Source organism: Triticum aestivum, chromosome 1D (genome assembly GCF_018294505.1).
Source record: "Triticum aestivum cultivar Chinese Spring chromosome 1D, IWGSC CS RefSeq v2.1, whole genome shotgun sequence".
NCBI classification, from domain to species: domain Eukaryota; kingdom Viridiplantae; phylum Streptophyta; class Magnoliopsida; order Poales; family Poaceae; genus Triticum; species Triticum aestivum.
This window is the reverse complement of record NC_057796.1, coordinates 24,963,665-24,982,272: the sequence shown is the minus strand read 5'-3', so window position 1 is coordinate 24,982,272 and position 18,608 is coordinate 24,963,665. Positions and strand designations below refer to the sequence as shown.

The following is an 18,608-nucleotide window of genomic DNA, read 5'->3' as shown; positions in this document are numbered from 1 at the left end:
GGCTCCCCACAGTAGTACAAGAGGTGAGGACAGCTACACCGAAAATCAATTTGAAGCAAACTTGGGGACAACTTCAGCGACTGCAATGTCTGATGATGAAGAATATGATGAGATTTCATCTCAACCACTAGCACCATATGTTGGGATGGAGTTCGACTCTGTTGATGATGCTAACTGTTCTACAACGACTATGCATTCAAAATGGGCTTTGGCATACACACATCTGCTTCAAAGAACAGCCAAAAGAAGGGCCATGTGGTACTAATCAAGAGGGTGTTCCGGTGTGTCCATGCCGGGAAGCCAGAGAATAAGACCGATACTAGCAGTGCTTCGGAAGCAATCTCGACGGAACAACACTCATCAAGCAAAGAATCTTGGTTTGAAATGGATGTCACAAACAAGCGTCAGAAAAATAGATTGGTCCGTCATGATTGCAAAGCACACTTGATAGTTGGGCTGTGGGGCAATAAATGGGTTGTTTCATATTTCGTTGCAGAGCATACCCACCATCTGATGCCACAGCCAGAGCGTGTACGGTTCTACCATTCACACCGCAACATTCCGCAAGAGGATTTGGACCTCATATTGACAATGCATGATGTGAACTTCTCCACATCATCCTGCATGGGAATGCTTGGGAGGGTCCGTGGTGGAGACCGGAGGATACTACCATACGTCAAGAGGGATGTTACAAATTATCGTTCCAAGCCGCGGCAAACCATAAATCTCCGGGACATGGACATGACGGTTGCATACTTGAAAGGCGGCAAGATGAGAATCCGGAATTCTACTATGCACAAATAGTTGATGAGGAAACAGACACTGTCACTGGACTGTTTTGGGTTGATGGGAGGACAAGGGCATTGTACCGTAAGTACAGAGATTGTGTTTTCTTTGACACTACCTTTTGCACAAATAGGTACAATATGCCATTTGCTCCGATTGTTGGAGTCAACAACCATTGTAGACAATTTTGTTGGGGTGTGCTTTGCTTCCGAATGAACAAATTGAAACCTTCAAGTGGGTCTTCCAAAACTTTCTGATTGCGATGAACAATGTACATCCATTGAACATCATGACAGATCAAGACAAGGCAATGGAAACAACCATTGCTGAAGCCTTACCAAATACAATGCATAGGTGTTGCAAATGGCATGTTGATGACCCACAAGTATAGGGGATCTATCGTAGTCCTTTCGATAAGTAAGAGTGTCGAACCCAACGAGGAGCAGAAGGAAATGATAAGCGGTTTTCAGCAAGGTATTCTCTGCAAGCACTGAAATAATAGGTAACAGATAGTTTTGTGATAAGATAATTTGTAGCGAGCAACAAGTAACAAAAGTAAATAAAGTGCAGCAAGGTGGCCCAATCCTTTTTGTAGCAAAGTACAAGCCTAGACAAACTCTTATATAGAGAAAAGCGCTCCCGAGGACACATGGGAATTATCGTCAAGCTAGTTTTCATCACGTTCATATGATTCGCGTTCGGTACTTTGATAATTTGATATGTGGGTGGACCGGTGCTTGGGTGCTGCCCTTACTTGGACAAGCATCCCACTTATGATTAACCTCTATTGCAAGCATCCGCAACTACAACAAAAGTATTAAGGTAAACCTAACCATAGCATGAAACATATGGATCCAAATCAGCCCCTTACGAAGCAACGCATAAACTAGGGTTTAAGCTTCTGTCACTCTAGCAACCCATCATCTACTTATTACTTCCCAATGCCTTCCTCTAGGCCCAAATAATGGTGAAGTGTTATGTAGTCGACGTTCACATAACACCACTAGAGGATAGACAACATACATCTCATCAAAATATCGAACGAATACCAAATTCACATGACTACTAATAGCAAGACTTCTCCCATGTCCTCAGGAACAAACGTAACTACTCACAAAGCATATTCATGTTCATAATCAGAGGGGTATTAATATGCATATAGGATCTGAACATATGATCTTCCACCAAATAAACCAACTAGCATCAACTACAAGGAGTAATCAACACTACTAGCAACCTACAGGTACCAATCCCAGACTTGGAGACAAGAATTGGATACAAGAGATGAACTAGGGTTTGAGAGGAGATGGTGCTGGTGAAGATGTTGATGGAGATTGCCCTCTCCCGATGAGAGGAGCGTTGGTGATGACGATGGCGATGATTTCCCCCTCCCGGAGGGAAGTGTCCCCGGCAGAACAGCTCTGCCGGAGCCCTAGATTGGTTCCGCCAAGGTTCCGCCTCGTGGCGGCGGAGTCTCGTCCCGAAAGCTTGCTTATGATTTTTCTTCGGACGAAAGACTTCATATAGCAGAAGATGGCCACCGGAGGGCCAACAGGGGGCCCACGAGGCAGGGGGGCCGGGGGCGCCCCCCACCCTCGTGGCCAGGTGGGGCCCCCCTGACGTACTTCTTCCGCTCAATATTTTTTATTATTTCCAAAAATAACTTTCGTGGAGTTTCAGGACTTTTGGAGTTGTGCAGAATAGGTCTCTAATATTTGCTCCTTTTCCAGCCCAGAATTCCAGCTGCCGGCATTCTCCCTCCTTATGTAAACCTTGTAAAATAAGAGAGAATAGGCATAAGTATTGTGACATAATGTGTAATAACAGCCCATAATGCAATAAATATCGATATAAAAGCATGATGCAAAATGGACGTATCAACTCCCCCAAGCTTAGACCTCGCTTGTCCTCAAGCGAAAGCCGATAACGATAAATATGTCCACATGTTTAGAGGTAGAGGTGTCGATAAAATAAAATACGGACATGAGGGCATCATGATTATTCTCATAACAGCAACATATATGGATATTGTCATATGATTTCTTATGCTCAAGTAATAATCTATTCACAATGCAAAGTATGAATCAGAAACTTTATTGAGAACCAACAAACTATAATCTCAGTCATTGAACCAATTGCAATTTATCATAACATCAGAAAGAGTCTATGTCAGAGCTTTCTAGCAAGTCCACATACTCAACTATCATTTAGTCTTTCATAATTGCTAACACTCACGCAATACTTGTGGTTACGGAGTTTTAATCGGACACAGAGAAAGATAGGGGCTTATAGTTTCGCCTCCCAACCTTTTACCTCAAGGGTAATGTCAACAATAATAACTCATGCTAACCCACATCCAATTAGATATATGTATCAGGATCTTTCCAACATCCCGTGCTTGCCAAAGGATAAAATGTAAAAAGGAAAGGTGAAGATCACCATGACTCTTGCATAAGGTAGAAGATAATAGTAAAAGATAGGCCCTTCGCAGAGGGAAGCAGAGGTTGCCATGCGCTTTCAGGGTTGGATGCACAAAATCTTAATGCGAAAGAACGTCACTTTATATTGCCACTTGTGATATGAACCTTTATTATGCAGTCCGTCGCTTTTATTTCTTCCACATCACAAGATCGTATAAAGCTTATTTCCTCCACACCAATCAATCATACATATTTAGAGAGCAATTTTTATTGCTTGCACCGATGACAACTTACTTGAAGGATCTTACTCAATCCATAGGTAGATATGGTGGACTCTCATGGCAAAACTGGTTTAAGGGTTTTTGGAAGCACAAGTAGTATCTCTACTTGGTGCAAAGAATTTGGCTAGCATGAGGGGGAAAGGCAAGCTCAACATGTTGGATGATCCATGACAATATACTTTATCTCAGATATAAGAAAACATAACCCATTACGTTGTCTTCCTTGTCCAACATCAACTCTTTAGCATGTCATATTTTAATGAGTGCTCCCAATCATAAAAGATGTCCAAGATAGTATATTTATATGTGAAACCTCTCTTTCTTTATTACTTCCTATTAATTGCAACGATGACCAAAGCTATGTTTGTCAACTCTCAACAACTTTTAATCATCATACTCTTTCTATGTGAAGTCATTACTCTCAATAAGATCAATATGATCTTTTTATTCTTTTTATTCTTTTCTCTTTTCTTTTATTCACTCAAGATCATGGCAAAATAATCAAGCCCTTGACTCAACACTAATCTTTATTATATATAGCTCACGGACTCGATTACATAGAGAGATCATAAAGCAAAACTGAAAACTAGATCATACCAAAACTTTATTCTACTAGATCAAGATACTACTAATAGGATCGAACTAAGAAAAACGGTAAAGATAGGAGTGTGATGGTGATACGATACCGGGGCACCTCCCCCAAGCTTGGCAGTTGCCAAGGGGAGTGCCCATACCCATGTGATTATGTCTCCCTTTTCGGTGATGGTGTAATATTCTTGGCGATGATGCCCCTCAGGATACGATTCTCCTCCTCAAGCTTATTGACTTGCTGCTTGAGGTCCATTATTTCCTTACGAAGCTTTCCTGTAACAGCTAAAGCTCCTTGCACCCAAGGGTGTTGCATAGCTGCGGGAGAACAAGTGACACTCTTCTTCATATTTTCATAAGAAAGAAATCTTTGGAAGGGATAACCGAGTTTGGAATAGCTGAGCTCTGTAGTTCCCGCATCGTGAATCCAGCTCGGAAGCGAGAAGTGACTTCTTGATCCTCCTCCATGGCGTCTATCCTCATCAAATCAGCCTCCATCTCTTCCTCCGTTGCTGGCCCAAAGTGGTCAGCATCGCTGTTTGTCCTTGATCTCAATGCCGGATGAGACACCCGGCCCTCCCCGACTGACTCTTGAGAAGACATCTTGCTCTAATCTGCAGCAGCAACAACTCGAAACAAGAATAGAAGACAATTGCGTGATACGGGAGTCAAAACCTTCGGGAGATGATATAATGAATTTTTACCGACCAAAATACGTATCGTGCAAGAAAACCGAGTCTTGAGAGCACACAACGTGCCCACGAGGTAGGGGGGCGCGCCCAGTAGGGTAGGGCGCGCCCTCCACCCTCGTGGAGGCCTCGTGTCCTTCCCGGACTGCTTCTTATTTTTCTATTTTTCTAAATATTCCAAAACGGAGAAATATTGCCATAAAAACTGTTTTGGAGTCGGTTTACTTACCGTACCACATACCTATTCCTTTTCGGAGTCTGAAACGTTCCGAAAAGTGTCCATTATGTATTCCTCCGGGGTTACGGTTTCAATAACATTGGTTTCAACATTTATAGGATTACCTGAGATATAATGTTTGATTCTTTGACCGTTCACCACCTTCGGATTTGTGCCTTCGAAGTTGTTGATTTTTATGGCACCGGAACGATAGACCTCCTCGATAACGTAAGGGCCTTCCCATTTAGAGAGAAGTTTTCCTGCAAAAAATCTTAAACGAGAGTTGTATAGCAATACATAATCACCTACATTAAACTCACGCTTTTGTATCCTTTTGTCATGCCATCTTTTAACTTTTTCTTTAAACAATTTGGCATTCTCATAAGCTTGGGTTCTCCATTCATCAAGTGAGCTAATGTCAAATAACCTCTTCTCACCGGCAAGTTTGAAATCATAATTGAGCTCTTTAATAGCCCAATAAGCCTTATGTTCTAGTTCGAGAGGTAAGTGACATGCTTTTCCATAAACCATTTTATACGGAGACATACCCATAGGATTTTTATATGCAGTTCTATAGGCCCATAATGCATCATCAAGTTTCTTGGACCAATTCTTTCTAGATCTATTGACAGTCTTTTGCAAAATTAATTTGAGCTCTCTATTACTCAATTCTACTTGACCACTAGACTGTGGGTGATAAGGAGATGCAATTCTATGATTAACATCATATTTAGCAAGCATTTTACGGAAAGCACCATGAATAAAATGTGAACCACCATCAGTCATTAAATATCTAGGGACTCCAAACCTCGGAAAAATAACTTCTTTAAGCATTTTAATAGAAGTGTTATGATCAGCACTACTAGTTGGAATAGCTTCTACCCACTTAGTAACGTAATCAACAACAACTAAAATATGTGTGTATCCATTAGAGGCAGGAAAAGGTCCCATATAATCAAAGCCCCAAACATCAAATGGTTCAATAACAAGTGAATAATTCATAGGCATTTCTTGACGTCTACTAATATTACCAATTCTTTGACATTCATCACAAGATAAGACAAACTTACGGGCATCCTTGAAGAGAGTAGGCCAATAAAAACCGGATTGCAATACCTTATGTGCAGTTCTATCTCCAGCGTGGTGTCCTCCATAAGCCTCGGAGTGACACTTGCGTAGGATCTGTTCCTGTTCATGCTCAGGTACACAACGTCTAATAACACCATCTACTCCTTCTTTATAAAGATGTGGGTCATCCCAAAAGTAATGTCTCAAATCATAGAAAAACTTTTTCTTTTGCTGGTATGTGAAACTAGGTGGTATAAATTTAGCAACAATATAATTAGCATAATCAGCATACCATGGAGCAGTACGAGAAGCATTTATGACATTTAATTGTTCATCAGGAAAGCTATCATCAATAGGTAGTGGGTCATCAAGAACATTTTCTAACCTAGACAAGTTGTCTGCAACGGGGTTCTCAGCTCCCTTTCTATCAACAATATGCAAATCAAATTCTTGTAGCAAGAGAACCCATCTAATAAGTCTAGGTTTAGCATCTTTCTTTTCCATAAGATATTTAATAGCAGCATGATCAGTGTGAATAGTTACTTTAGAATCAACAATATAAGGTCTGAACTTATCACAAGCAAATACAACTGCTAAGAATTCTTTTTCAGTAGTAGCATAATTTCTTTGAGCATTGTCTAGAGTTTTACTAGCATATTGGATAACATTTAATTTCTTATCAACTCTTTGCCCTAGAACAGCACCCACAGCATAATCACTAGCATCACACATAATTTCAAAGGGTAAATTCCAATCAGGTGGCTGAACAATAGGTGCAGAGATCAATGCTTTCTTAAGTATTTCAAATGCTTCTACACAATCATCATCAAAGACAAATGGTATATCTTTTTGTAATAAATTAGTCAGAGGCCGAGAAATTTTTGAGAAGTCCTTAATGAACCTCCTATAAAAACCGGCGTGACCAAGGAAACTTCTTATACCTTTGATGTCCTTGGGACATGGCATCTTTTCAATAGCATCAACCTTGGCTTTATCAACTTCAATACCTCTTTCAGAAACTTTATGCCCCAAGACAATACCTTCATTAACCATAAAGTGGCACTTTTCCCAATTCAAGACAAGATTAGTTTCTTCACATCTCTGCAAAACTCGATCAAGGTTGCTCAAGCAATCATCAAAAGAGGATCCATAAACGGAGAAATCGTCCATGAAAACCTCACAAATCTTTTCACAAAAGTCAGAGAATATAGCCATCATGCATCTTTGAAAGGTAGCAGGTGCATTACATAAACCAAAAGGCATACGTCTATAAGCAAAAGTACCAAAAGGGCAAGTAAAAGTAGTCTTTGATTGATCATTGGCTGACACAGGTATTTGAGAGAAACCAGAATAACCATCTAGAAAGCAAAAATGTGTATGTTTGGATAATCTTTCTAGCATTTGATCGATAAAAGGTAAGGGGTAATGATCTTTTTAGTAGCCTTATTTAATTTGCGGAAATCAATTACCATCCTATAACCTGTAATAATTCTTTGCGGGATCAACTCATCTTTATCATTAGGAACGACGGTAATACCTCCCTTCTTAGGGACACAATGGACAGGACTTACCCACTGACTATCAGCAACGGGATAAATTATACCTGCCTCAAGGAGCTTTAGTATTTCCTTTCTTACCACTTCTTCATCTTAGGATTCAGCCGTCGTTGATGATCACGAACTGGTTTGGCATCTTCCTCCAAATTTATTTTATGTTGACATAGAGTGGGACTAATGCCCTTAAGATCATCAAGAGTATATCCAATAGCAGCACGGTGCTTCTTCAGAGTTTTCAATAATCTCTCTTCTTCATGCTCTGAAAGGTTAGCACTAATAATAACAGGATATATCTTTTTCTCATCAAGATAAGCATATTTAAGAGTATCAGGTAACGGTTTAAGCTCAAACACGGCATCACCCTTGGGTGGAGGAGGATCCCCTAGGATTTCAACAGGCAAATTGTGTTTCAGGATGGGTTCCTGTTTAAAGAATACTTCATCTATTTCCCTTCTTTCATTCATAAACATATCATTTTCATGGTCTAGCAAATATTGTTCTAAAGGATCACTAGGAGGTACGGCAATAGAAGCAAGACCAATAATTTCATCCTTACTAGGCAATTCCTCTTCACGGTGTTGTCTACGAAATTTAGAGAAATTAAACTCATGAGACATATCACCCAGACCAATAGTAACAACATCCTTTTCGCAGTCTATCTTAGCATTAACAGTGTTCAAGAAGGGTCTACCAAATATAATGGGACAAAAGCTATCTTGTGGGGAACCAAGAACAAGAAAATCAGCAGGATATTTAGTTTTCCCACACAAGACTTCAACATCTCTAACAATTCCCATTGGTGAAATAGTATCGCTATTGGCAAGTTTAATTGTGACATCAATATCTTCTAACTCAGCAGGTGCAATAGCATACTTAATTCTTTTGTATAAGTCAATAGGTATTGCACTAGCACTAGCACCCATATCACATAAGCCATGATAACAATGATCTCCTATTTTAACAGAAATAACAAGCATGCCTACCATAGGTCTATGTTTATCTTTAACACAAGGTTTGGCAATTCTAGCAGTTTCATCACGGAAATGAATAACATGCCCATCAATATTATCAGCCAAGAGATCTTTAACAATAGCAATATTAGGTTCAACTTTAATTTGCTCAGGAGGTGTATAAGTTCTAATATTGCTTTTACAAACCACAGGTGAAGCTTTAGCATGATCCTTTATCCTAACAGGGAAAGGTGGTTTCTCAACATAAGAAGTAGGAACAATAGGATCATTATAAGTGATAGTCTTTTCTTCAACTTTAATAGGTGCAGCTACTTTTACTTCTATCGGAGGATGATATTTAAACCACTTCTCCTTAGGGAGATCAACATAAGCAGCAAAAGATTCACAGAAAGAAGCTACTATCTCAGAGTCAAGTCCATATTTAGTGCTAAACTTACGGAAAACATCGGTATCCATACAAGATTTAACGCAATCAAACTTAGGTGTCATACCTGACTCCTTACCTTCGTCGAGATCCCAATCTTCAGAGTTGCGTTTAATTCTATCCAATAAATCCCATTTGAATTCAATAGTCTTCATCATAAAAGAGCCAGCACAAGAAGTATCGAGCATGGTGCGATTGTTATCAGAAAGCCGAGCATAAAAACTTTGAATAATTATTTCTCTTGGAGCTCATGATTGGGGCATGAATATAACATTGATTTAAGCCTCCCCCAAGCTTGAGCGATGCTTTCTCCTTCGCGAGGCCAAAAATTATATATATAATTGCGATCACGATGAACAAGATGCATAGGATAAAATTTCTGATGAAATTCCAATTTCAATCGTTTGTAGTTCCATGATCCCGTATCATCACATAGCCTATACCATGTCGATGCATCTCCCTTCAAAGATAAAGGGAAGACCTTCTTCTTAATAAAATCACCGGGTATACCTGCAAGCTTAAATAATCCACAAACTTCATCCACATATATTAGGTGCTCATCAGGATGCTTTGTTCCATCTCCTGCAAAAGGATTAGCTAGCAGTTTTTCTAACATACCCGAAGGAATCTCAAAGTGGACATTTTCATTTTCAGTAGGTTCAGTAGGTTGAGGAGCAACTCTTTGCTCTACTGGTCGGGGTGAAGATACCCCGAACAAGCCCCTCAGAGGATTACTTTCCATAGTAACAAGTGACAGTAAATTTCAGCACACTATATAAATTTTTCCTTACCAAATTCCACCTACCAAAGGCGCTTCACTCCCCGGCAACGGCGCCAGAAAAGAGTCTTGATGACCCACAAGTATAGGGGATCTATCGTAGTCCTTTCGATAAGTAAGAGTGTCGAACCCAACGAGGAGCAGAAGGAAATGATAAGCGGTTTTCAGCAAGGTATTCTCTGCAAGCACTGAAATAATAGGTAACAGATAGTTTTGTGATAAGATAATTTGTAACGAGCAACAAGTAACAAAAGTAAATAAAGTGCAGCAAGGTGGCCCAATCCTTTTTGTAGCAAAGGACAAGCCTGGACAAACTCTTATATAGAGAAAAGCGCTCCCGAGGACACATGGGAATTATCGTCAAGCTAGTTTTCATCACGTTCATATGATTCGCGTTCGGTACTTTGATAATTTGATATGTGGGTGGACCGGTGCTTGGGTGCTGCCCTTACTTGGACAAGCATCCCACTTATGATTAACCTCTATTGCAAGCATCCGCAACTACAACAAAAGTATTAAGGTAAACCTAACCATAGCATGAAACATATGGATCCAAATCAGCCCCTTACGAAGCAACGCATAAACTAGGGTTTAAGCTTCTGTCACTCTAGCAACCCATCATCTACTTATTACTTCCCAATGCCTTCCTCTAGGCCCAAATAATGGTGAAGTGTTATGTAGTCGACGTTCACATAACACCACTAGAGGATAGACAACATACATCTCATCAAAATATCGAACGAATACCAAATTCACATGACTACTAATAGCAAGACTTCTCCCATGTCCTCAGGAACAAACGTAACTACTCACAAAGCATATTCATGTTCATAATCAGAGGGGTATTAATATGCATATAGGATCTGAACATATGATCTTCCACCAAATAAACCAACTAGCATCAACTACAAGGAGTAATCAACACTACTAGCAACCTACAGGTACCAATCCCAGACTTGGAGACAAGAATTGGATACAAGAGATGAACTAGGGTTTGAGAGGAGATGGTGCTGGTGAAGATGTTGATGGAGATTGCCCTCTCCCAATTAGAGGAGCATTGGTGATGGCGATGGCGATAATTTCCCCCTCCCGGAGGGAAGTGTCCCCGGCAGAACAGCTCTGCCGGAGCCCTAGATTGGTTCCGCCAAGGTTCCGCCTCGTGGCGGCGGAGTCTCGTCCCGAAAGCTTGCTTATGATTTTTCTTCGGACAAAAGACTTCATATAGTAGAAGATGGCCACCGGAGGGCCAACAGGGGGCCCACGAGGCAGGGGGCGCGCCCTGGGGGTAGGGCGCGCCCCCACCCTCGTGGCCAGGTGGGGCCCCCTGACGTACTTCTTCCGCTCAATATTTTTTATTATTTCCAAAAATAACTTTTGTGGAGTTTCAGGACTTTTGGAGTTGTGCAGAATAGGTCTCTAATATTTGCTCCGTTTCCAACCCAGAATTCCAGCTGCCGGCATTCTCCCTCCTTATGTAAACCTTGTAAAATAAGAGAGAATAGGCATAAGTATTGTGACATAATGTGTAATAACAGCCCATAATGCAATAAATATCGATATAAAAGCATGATGCAAAATGGACGTATTACATGTCCAGTGGAAAGCGAGAGAGAAGTTGGGTAGACTACTGAGCAGGGCTGAAGTTTTTGAGCAAGCTTTCTACACATGCATCAACGATCCGGAAACAGTTGATGAGTTTGAGGAGAATTGGCAGCACATGATACATTGCTTCGAATTGGAAGATAATAGACACCTTTGCAACATGTGGCAAACCCGGCATACCTGGGCTCCAGCATACTTCCGGAAATGCTTCTTCCCATTCACAAGCACTACAGGGAGGTCGGAGGGCCTCAACTCTTACTTCAAGACGTTCATCAATCCTCAAGAGTCGGTTTAGAAATTTGTGCAGCAGTATGAGGTGCTCCAAGAGACGATGCTAGACCGTGAGGACGACCAGGCTTTCATTGGTAAAGCAACAACAACACCTCTTTACTCGAGATACAACATTGAGCGTCAAGCGGTCAACTTCTACACCCGGGCCGTTTTTGGCAAGTTTCAATCAGAAGTGATTGCATCAACGGGATATGTAATCAACCAGGTCCCCGCACTTCACAATGGAAGCATTAACTTTGAATTCGGATGTAACTTTTCGAGTAGATGATTTTTCATATAAAAAACTTTTTAATCCGAGTTCGTATGCAAAAGTTATGCCCATTTTACTAAATTCCAGAGAGATTTTGCAAATAAAGTCAAAATTTATATTTGTAAATTTTCCCAACAACTAGACCACATATCACGTGGGAAACTTATTTTCTTTTATTCTTTTGACATTTCCATCATTTTCTTTTAATTTTTTTAAACTGAAAAGGCGGTCCACAGGGGGGGGTCCACTAGTTGACATAGTAATGGCGCACTTGTACAAAGTGCACCATTACTATGTGTATGACTTGGTCAAACATTGGTCCTGACCTAGTCATACACATAGTAATGGCGCACTTTGTACAGGTGCGCCATTACTATGTCAACTAATAATGGCGCACTATCCCCTGGTGCGCCACTGCTAACAATTTTTTTTTTAAACTAGTAATAGCGCACCACACACCAGGTGCGCCATAGTAATATGTCAATAATGGCGTACCTGTATCTGGTGCGCCACTGCTATATAACAGTGGCGCACCACATACTTGGTGCACCATTAATGTCCATATTAGCTATAGCCCTTCTCCTAGTAGTGGTCTATGTACACTTGCTGAATTTTTACTGAAAAAACAGAGTACTGTAGTTGACTTGAACCACATTTTCAAGGAATGTAGCATAAAAACATTATGTTGAAAAAAATGGAGTTAAATATGTAGCACCCTTGTGTCTAAAAGGTGAAAAACATATATTGCTTATGAAAGTGAACTTGAATTTACTGAGTCATATGAAACATACTTGCATCCCTGAGAAATTGAATTCTCATGCTGAGGTTTTTTGTTCCTTTCTGCATTTACATGCTGCTGGTTAAACTATAATTTGCATTAAAAAATGTATTCGTGTCATGAAGCATAACTTGAACTTAAGGATCAGTTAGTAACTTTTGTTTCACTGTTGATAGCCTCCCCACAGTAGTACAAGAGGTGAGGACAGCTACACTGAAAATCAATTTGCAGCAAACTTGGGGACAACTTCAGCGACTGCAATGTCTGATGATGAAGAATATGATGAGATTTCATCTCAACCACTAGCACCATATGTTGGGATGGAGTTCGACTCTGTTGATGATGCTAAGCTGTTCTGCAACGACTATGCATTCAAAATGGGCTTTGGCATACACACATCTGCTTCAAAGAACAGCCAAAAGAAGGGGCTTGTGGTACTAATCAAGAGGGTGTTCCGGTGTGTCCTTGCCGGGAAGCCAGAGAATAAGACCGATACTAGCAGTGCTTCGGAAGCAATCTCGACGGAACAACACTCATCAAGCAAAGAATCTTGGTTTGAAATGGATGTCACAAACAAGCGTCAGAAAAATAGATTGGTCCGTCATGATTGCAAAGCACACTTGATAGTTGGGCTATGGGGCAATAAATGGGTTGTTTCATATTTCGTTGCAGAGCATACCCACCCTCTGATGCCACAGCCAGAGCATGTACGGTTCTACCACTCACACCGCAACATTCCGCAAGAGGATTTGGACCTCATATTGACAATGCATGATGTGAACTTCTCCACATCATCGTGCATGGGAATGCTTGGGAGGGTCCGTGGTGGAGACCGGAGGATACTGCCATACGTCAAGAGGGATGTTACAAATTTTCGTTCCAAGCTGCGGCAAACCATAAATCTCCGGGACATGGACATGACGGTTGCATACTTTGAAAGGCGGCAAGATGAGAATCCGGAATTCTACTATGCAAAAACAGTTGATGAGGAAACAAACTCTGTCACTGGACTGTTTTGGGTTGATGGGAGGACAAGGGCATTGTACCGTAAGTACAGAGATTGTGTTTTCTTTGACACCACCTTTTGCACAAATAGGTACAATATGCCATTTGCTCCGATTGTTCGTCAACAACCATTTGCAGACAATTTTGTTGGGGTGTGCTTTGCTTCCGAATGAACAAATTGAAACCTTCAAGTGGGTCTTCCAAAACTTTTTGATTGCGATGAACAATGTACATCCATTGAACATCATGACAGATCAAGACAAGGCAATGGAAACAACCATTTCTGAAGCCTTACCAAATACAGTGCATAGGTGTTACAAATGGCATGTCCAGCGGAAAGCGAGAGAGAAGTTGGGCAGAATACTGAGCAGGGATGAAGTTTTTGAGCAAGCTTTCTACACATGCATCAACGATCCGGAAACAGTTGATGAGTTTGAGGATAATTGGCAGCACATGATACATTGCTTCGAATTGGAAGACAATAGACAGCTTTGCAACATGTGGCGAACCCGGCATACCTGGGCTCCATCATACTTCCGGAAATGCTTCTTCCCATTCACAAGCACTACAGGGAGGTCGGAGGGCCTCAACTCTTACTTCAAGATGTTCATCAATCCTCAAGAGTCGGTTTGGAAATTTGTGCAGCAGTATGAGGTGCTCCAAGAGACGATGCTAGACCGTGAGGACAACCAGGCTTTCATTGGTGAAGCAACAACAACACCTCTTTACTCAAGATACAACATTGAGCATCAAGCGGTCAACTTCTACACCCGGGCTGTTTTGGGCAAGTTTCAATCAGAAGTGATTGCATCAACGGGATATGTAATCAACCAGGTCCCTGCGCTTCACAATGGAAGCATTAACTTTGAATTCGGATGTAACTTTTCGAGTAGATGATTTTTCATATAAAAAACTTTTTAATCTGAGTTTGTATGCAAAAGTTATGCCCATTTTACTAAATTTCAGAGAGATTTTGGAAATAAAGACGAAATTCATATTTGTAAATTTTCCCAACAACTAGACCACATATCACGTTGGAAACTTATTTTCTTTTTTTTGACATTTCTATCATTTTCTTTTATTTTTTTAAAACTGAAAAGGCGGTCCGGGGGGGGGGGGTGCATTTGGTTATGAGTTGTTAGCAGTGGCGCACCAGGGGATAGTGCGCCATTACTAGTTGACATAGTAATGGCGCACTTGTACAAAGTGCGCCATTACTATGTGTATGACTTGGTCAAACATTGGTCAAACATAGTAATGGCGCACTTTGTGTAGGTGCACCATTACTAAGTTTGACATAGTAATGGCGCACCTATGCAAAGTGCGCCATTACTAAGTTTGACCAAGGTTTGACCCAGTCATACACATAGTAGTGGCGCACTTTGTACAGGTGCGTCATTACTATGTCAACTAATAATGGCGCACTATCCCCTGGTGCGCCATTGCTAACATTTTTTTATTTTTTTTCAGAACTAGTAATGGCGCACCACACACCAGGTGCGCCATAGTAATATGTCAATAATGGCGTACCTGTGTTTGGTGCGCCACTGCTATATAGCAGTGGCGCATCACATACTTGGTGCACCATTAATGTCCATATTAGCTATAGCCTTTTTCCTAGTAGTGGTCTATGTACACTTGTTGAATTTTTACTGAAAAAAACAGAGTACTGTAGTTGACTTGAACCACATTTTCAGGGAATGTAGCATAAAAACATTCTGTTGAAAAAAATGGAGTTAAATATGTAGCACCCTTGTGTTTAAAAGTTGAAAAACATATGTTGCTTATGAAAGTGAACTTGAATTTACTGAGTCATATGAAACATACTTGCATCCCTGAGAAATTGAATTCTCATGCTGAAGTCTTTTGTTCCTTTCTGCATTTACATGCTGCTAGTTAAACTCTAATTTGCATTCAAAAAATTGTATTCGTGTCATGAAGCATAACTTGAACTTAAGGATCAGTCAGTAACTTTTGTTTCACTGTTCATAAGCTCCCCACAGTAGTACAAGAGGTGAGGACAGCTACACTGAAAACCAATTTGCAGCAAACTTGGGGACAACTTCAGCGACTGCAATGTCTGATGATGAAGAATATGATGAGATTTCATCTCAACCACTAGCACCATATGTTGGGATGGAGTTCGACTATGTTGATGATGCTAAGCTGTTCTACAACGACTATGCATTCAAAATGGGCTTTGGCATACACACAACTGCTTCAAAGAACAACCAAAAGAAGGGGCCTGTGGTACTAATCAAGAGGGTGTTCCGGTGTGTTCATGCCGGGAAGCCAGAGAATAAGACCGATACTAGCAGTGCTTCGGAAGCAATCTCGATGGAACAGCACTCACCAAGCAAAGAATCTTGGTTTGAAATGGATGTCACAAACAAGCGTCAGAAAAATAGATTGGTCTGTCATGATTGCAAAGCACACTTGATAGTTGGACTATGGGGTAATAAATGGGTTGTTTCATATTTCGTTGCAGAGCATACCCACCCTCTGATGCCATAGCCAGAGCGTGTACAGTTCTACAACTCACACCGCAACATTTCGCAAGAGGATTTGGACCTCATATTGACAATGCATGATGTGAACTTCTCCACATCATCGTGCATGGGAATGCTTGGGAGGGTCCGTGGTGGAGACCGGAGGATACTGCCATATGTCAAGAGGGATGTTACAAATTTTCGTTCCAAGCTGCGGCAAACCATAAATCTCCGGGACATGGACATGACGGTTGCATACTTTGAAAGGCGGCAAGATGAGAATCCGGAATTCTACTATGCAAAAACAGTTGATGAGGAAACAAACTCTGTCACTGGACTGTTTTGGGTTGATGGGAGGACAAGGGCATTGTACCGTAAGTACAGAGATTGTGTTTTCTTTGACACCACCTTTTGCACAAATAGGTACAATATGCCATTTGCTAAGATTGTTGGCGTCAACAACCATCTCCAGACAATTTTATTGGGGTGTGCTTTGCTTCCGAATGAACAAATTGAAACCTTCAAGTGGGTCTTCCAAAACTTTCTGATTGCGATGAACAATGTACATCCATTGAACATCATGACAGATCAAGACAAGGCAATGGATACAACCATTTCTGAAGCCTTACCAAATATAGTGCATAGGTGTTGCAAATGGCATGCCCAACGGAAAGCGAGAGAGAAGTTGGGCAGAATACTGAGCAGGGATGAAGTTTTTGAGCAAGCTTTCTACACATGCATCAACGATCCAGAAACAGTTGATGAGTTTGAGGAGAATTGGCATCACATGATACATTGCTTCGAATTGGAAGATAATAGACACCTTTGCAACATGTGGCGAACCCGGCATACCTGGGCTCCAGCATACTTCCGGAAATGCTTCTTCCCATTCACAAGCACTACAGGGAGGTCGGAGGGCCTCAACTCTTACTTCAAGACGTTCATCAATCCTCAAGCATCGGTTTGGAAATTTGTGCAGCAGTATGAGGTGCTCCAAGAGACGATGCTAGACCGTGAGGACAACCAGGCTTTCATTGGTGAAGCAACAACAACACCTCTTTACTCGAGATACAACATTGAGCGTCAAGCGGTCAACTTCTACACCCGGGCTGTTTTTGGCAAGTTTCAATCAGAAGTGATTGCATCAACAGGATATGTAATCAACCAGGTCCCTGCGCTTCACAATGGAAGCATTAACTTTGGGCTTTTCTCAAATTACTATGAGGACCCAAAAATATTCAAAGTAAATGTTGAGATGCCAGATGAGAAGTTTGAGTGCAGCTGCAGCTATTTTGAGATGAATGGGATTATATGTGCACACATCATTAGGGTGATGACTCATCTAAATGTGCAAACTATCCCGCAATGCTATTTTCTACAGAGGTGGTCTGAAAAAGCAACAACACCAACAGGCAGCCAACTTCTGGATTTTGGACTCCCATCGAACAACACCCTCAAGTACAACTCACTTTACAGGAAACTTACTTGGTTGGCCTCACAAGCTTGCGGCAATGACTTTGCATACAACCTGCTAAATGATGCAGCTAATCAGCTCGAGCTTGTTATAGCTGCAGCAAGAAGAAGGGAACTACCAGAGCAGCGGGAGGTACATCAACAGCAAATGCCGCAGCAACAAGCAGAAACTCACAGGGTGCCAAGTTAGCAACAACAAAAAGCCAATCCAACAAAACAACAAGGCCGAGCGGCAAATCCGCCTCCGCAACATGAACAAACCGTTGATCCGCCTGCTACACAACAGGGTGCCATGCTTCAAAAGCCAACACGTGTTCCAAAAAAAGGGCGACCCACTGAAAAATAAAGGAGGAGGAAGACTCTGCTTGAGCAACGAGAAGATGCACACAAGAAGAAGGCTAGACAAGAGGAGAAGAAAGAAGAAAAGAAGAAGGAAGCCAAACCAAGGGCAAAGCCTGGACCAAAGAAGAAGATGCTTTGCAAGTATTGCGATGAAGATGGCCATGCCATACAAGAATGCAAGTACTTGAAAGCTGCGATGTCTATCAAAAAATGCTGATGTTGCAATGAAGATGGCCATGATGTTCAGGAATACTCCTATCTAAAAGATGCAATGTTGAGAGATCAAGATGTGGCTAAAGCAACAGAGCTTAGGCTGTGATGTAGAAAAAGAATTCCCTGCATTGTCACCATAAAAAAATGTTGTTTGCGATTGGAGGGAAAAGTAATACTTTGAGATCTGTAGACAAAAATGTTGTATAGCCATTGTAATGCAAACAAAAAATGTTAGCTACTACAAAATCTGAAGCTTTCTTGTGTGTCTTGAATGTATTGGTGTTGACACTGACCATCACAACTTTACTGGAGATTAATTTTAGTATTTCAAAAACAAAGCAAAAAATCATGAAAAAGCTGCTTCAGTTCATAATTAGTTGTGCTTAC

The 18,608-nt window shown here is 41.1% G+C and overlaps 1 protein-coding gene and 2 pseudogenes across 1 annotated transcript; all 3 read left to right on the top strand.

The window, feature by feature from the left end:
- The first annotated feature begins 85 nt into the window (after window positions 1-85).
- Window positions 86-12,889, top strand: LOC123157261 (protein FAR1-RELATED SEQUENCE 5-like; annotated as a pseudogene).
- A 70-nt stretch (window positions 12,890-12,959) lies between these two features.
- Window positions 12,960-15,611, top strand: LOC123157256 (protein FAR1-RELATED SEQUENCE 5-like; annotated as a pseudogene).
- A 169-nt stretch (window positions 15,612-15,780) lies between these two features.
- LOC123163865 (protein FAR1-RELATED SEQUENCE 5-like) lies at window positions 15,781-17,856 on the top strand. Its single transcript, XM_044581268.1, has 2 exons — window positions 15,781-16,116; window positions 16,219-17,856. The coding sequence occupies exons 1-2, from the start codon at window positions 15,781-15,783 to the stop codon at window positions 17,854-17,856; spliced, it is 1,974 nt and encodes a 657-aa protein (XP_044437203.1).
- Window positions 17,857-18,608: the final 752 nt, after the last annotated feature.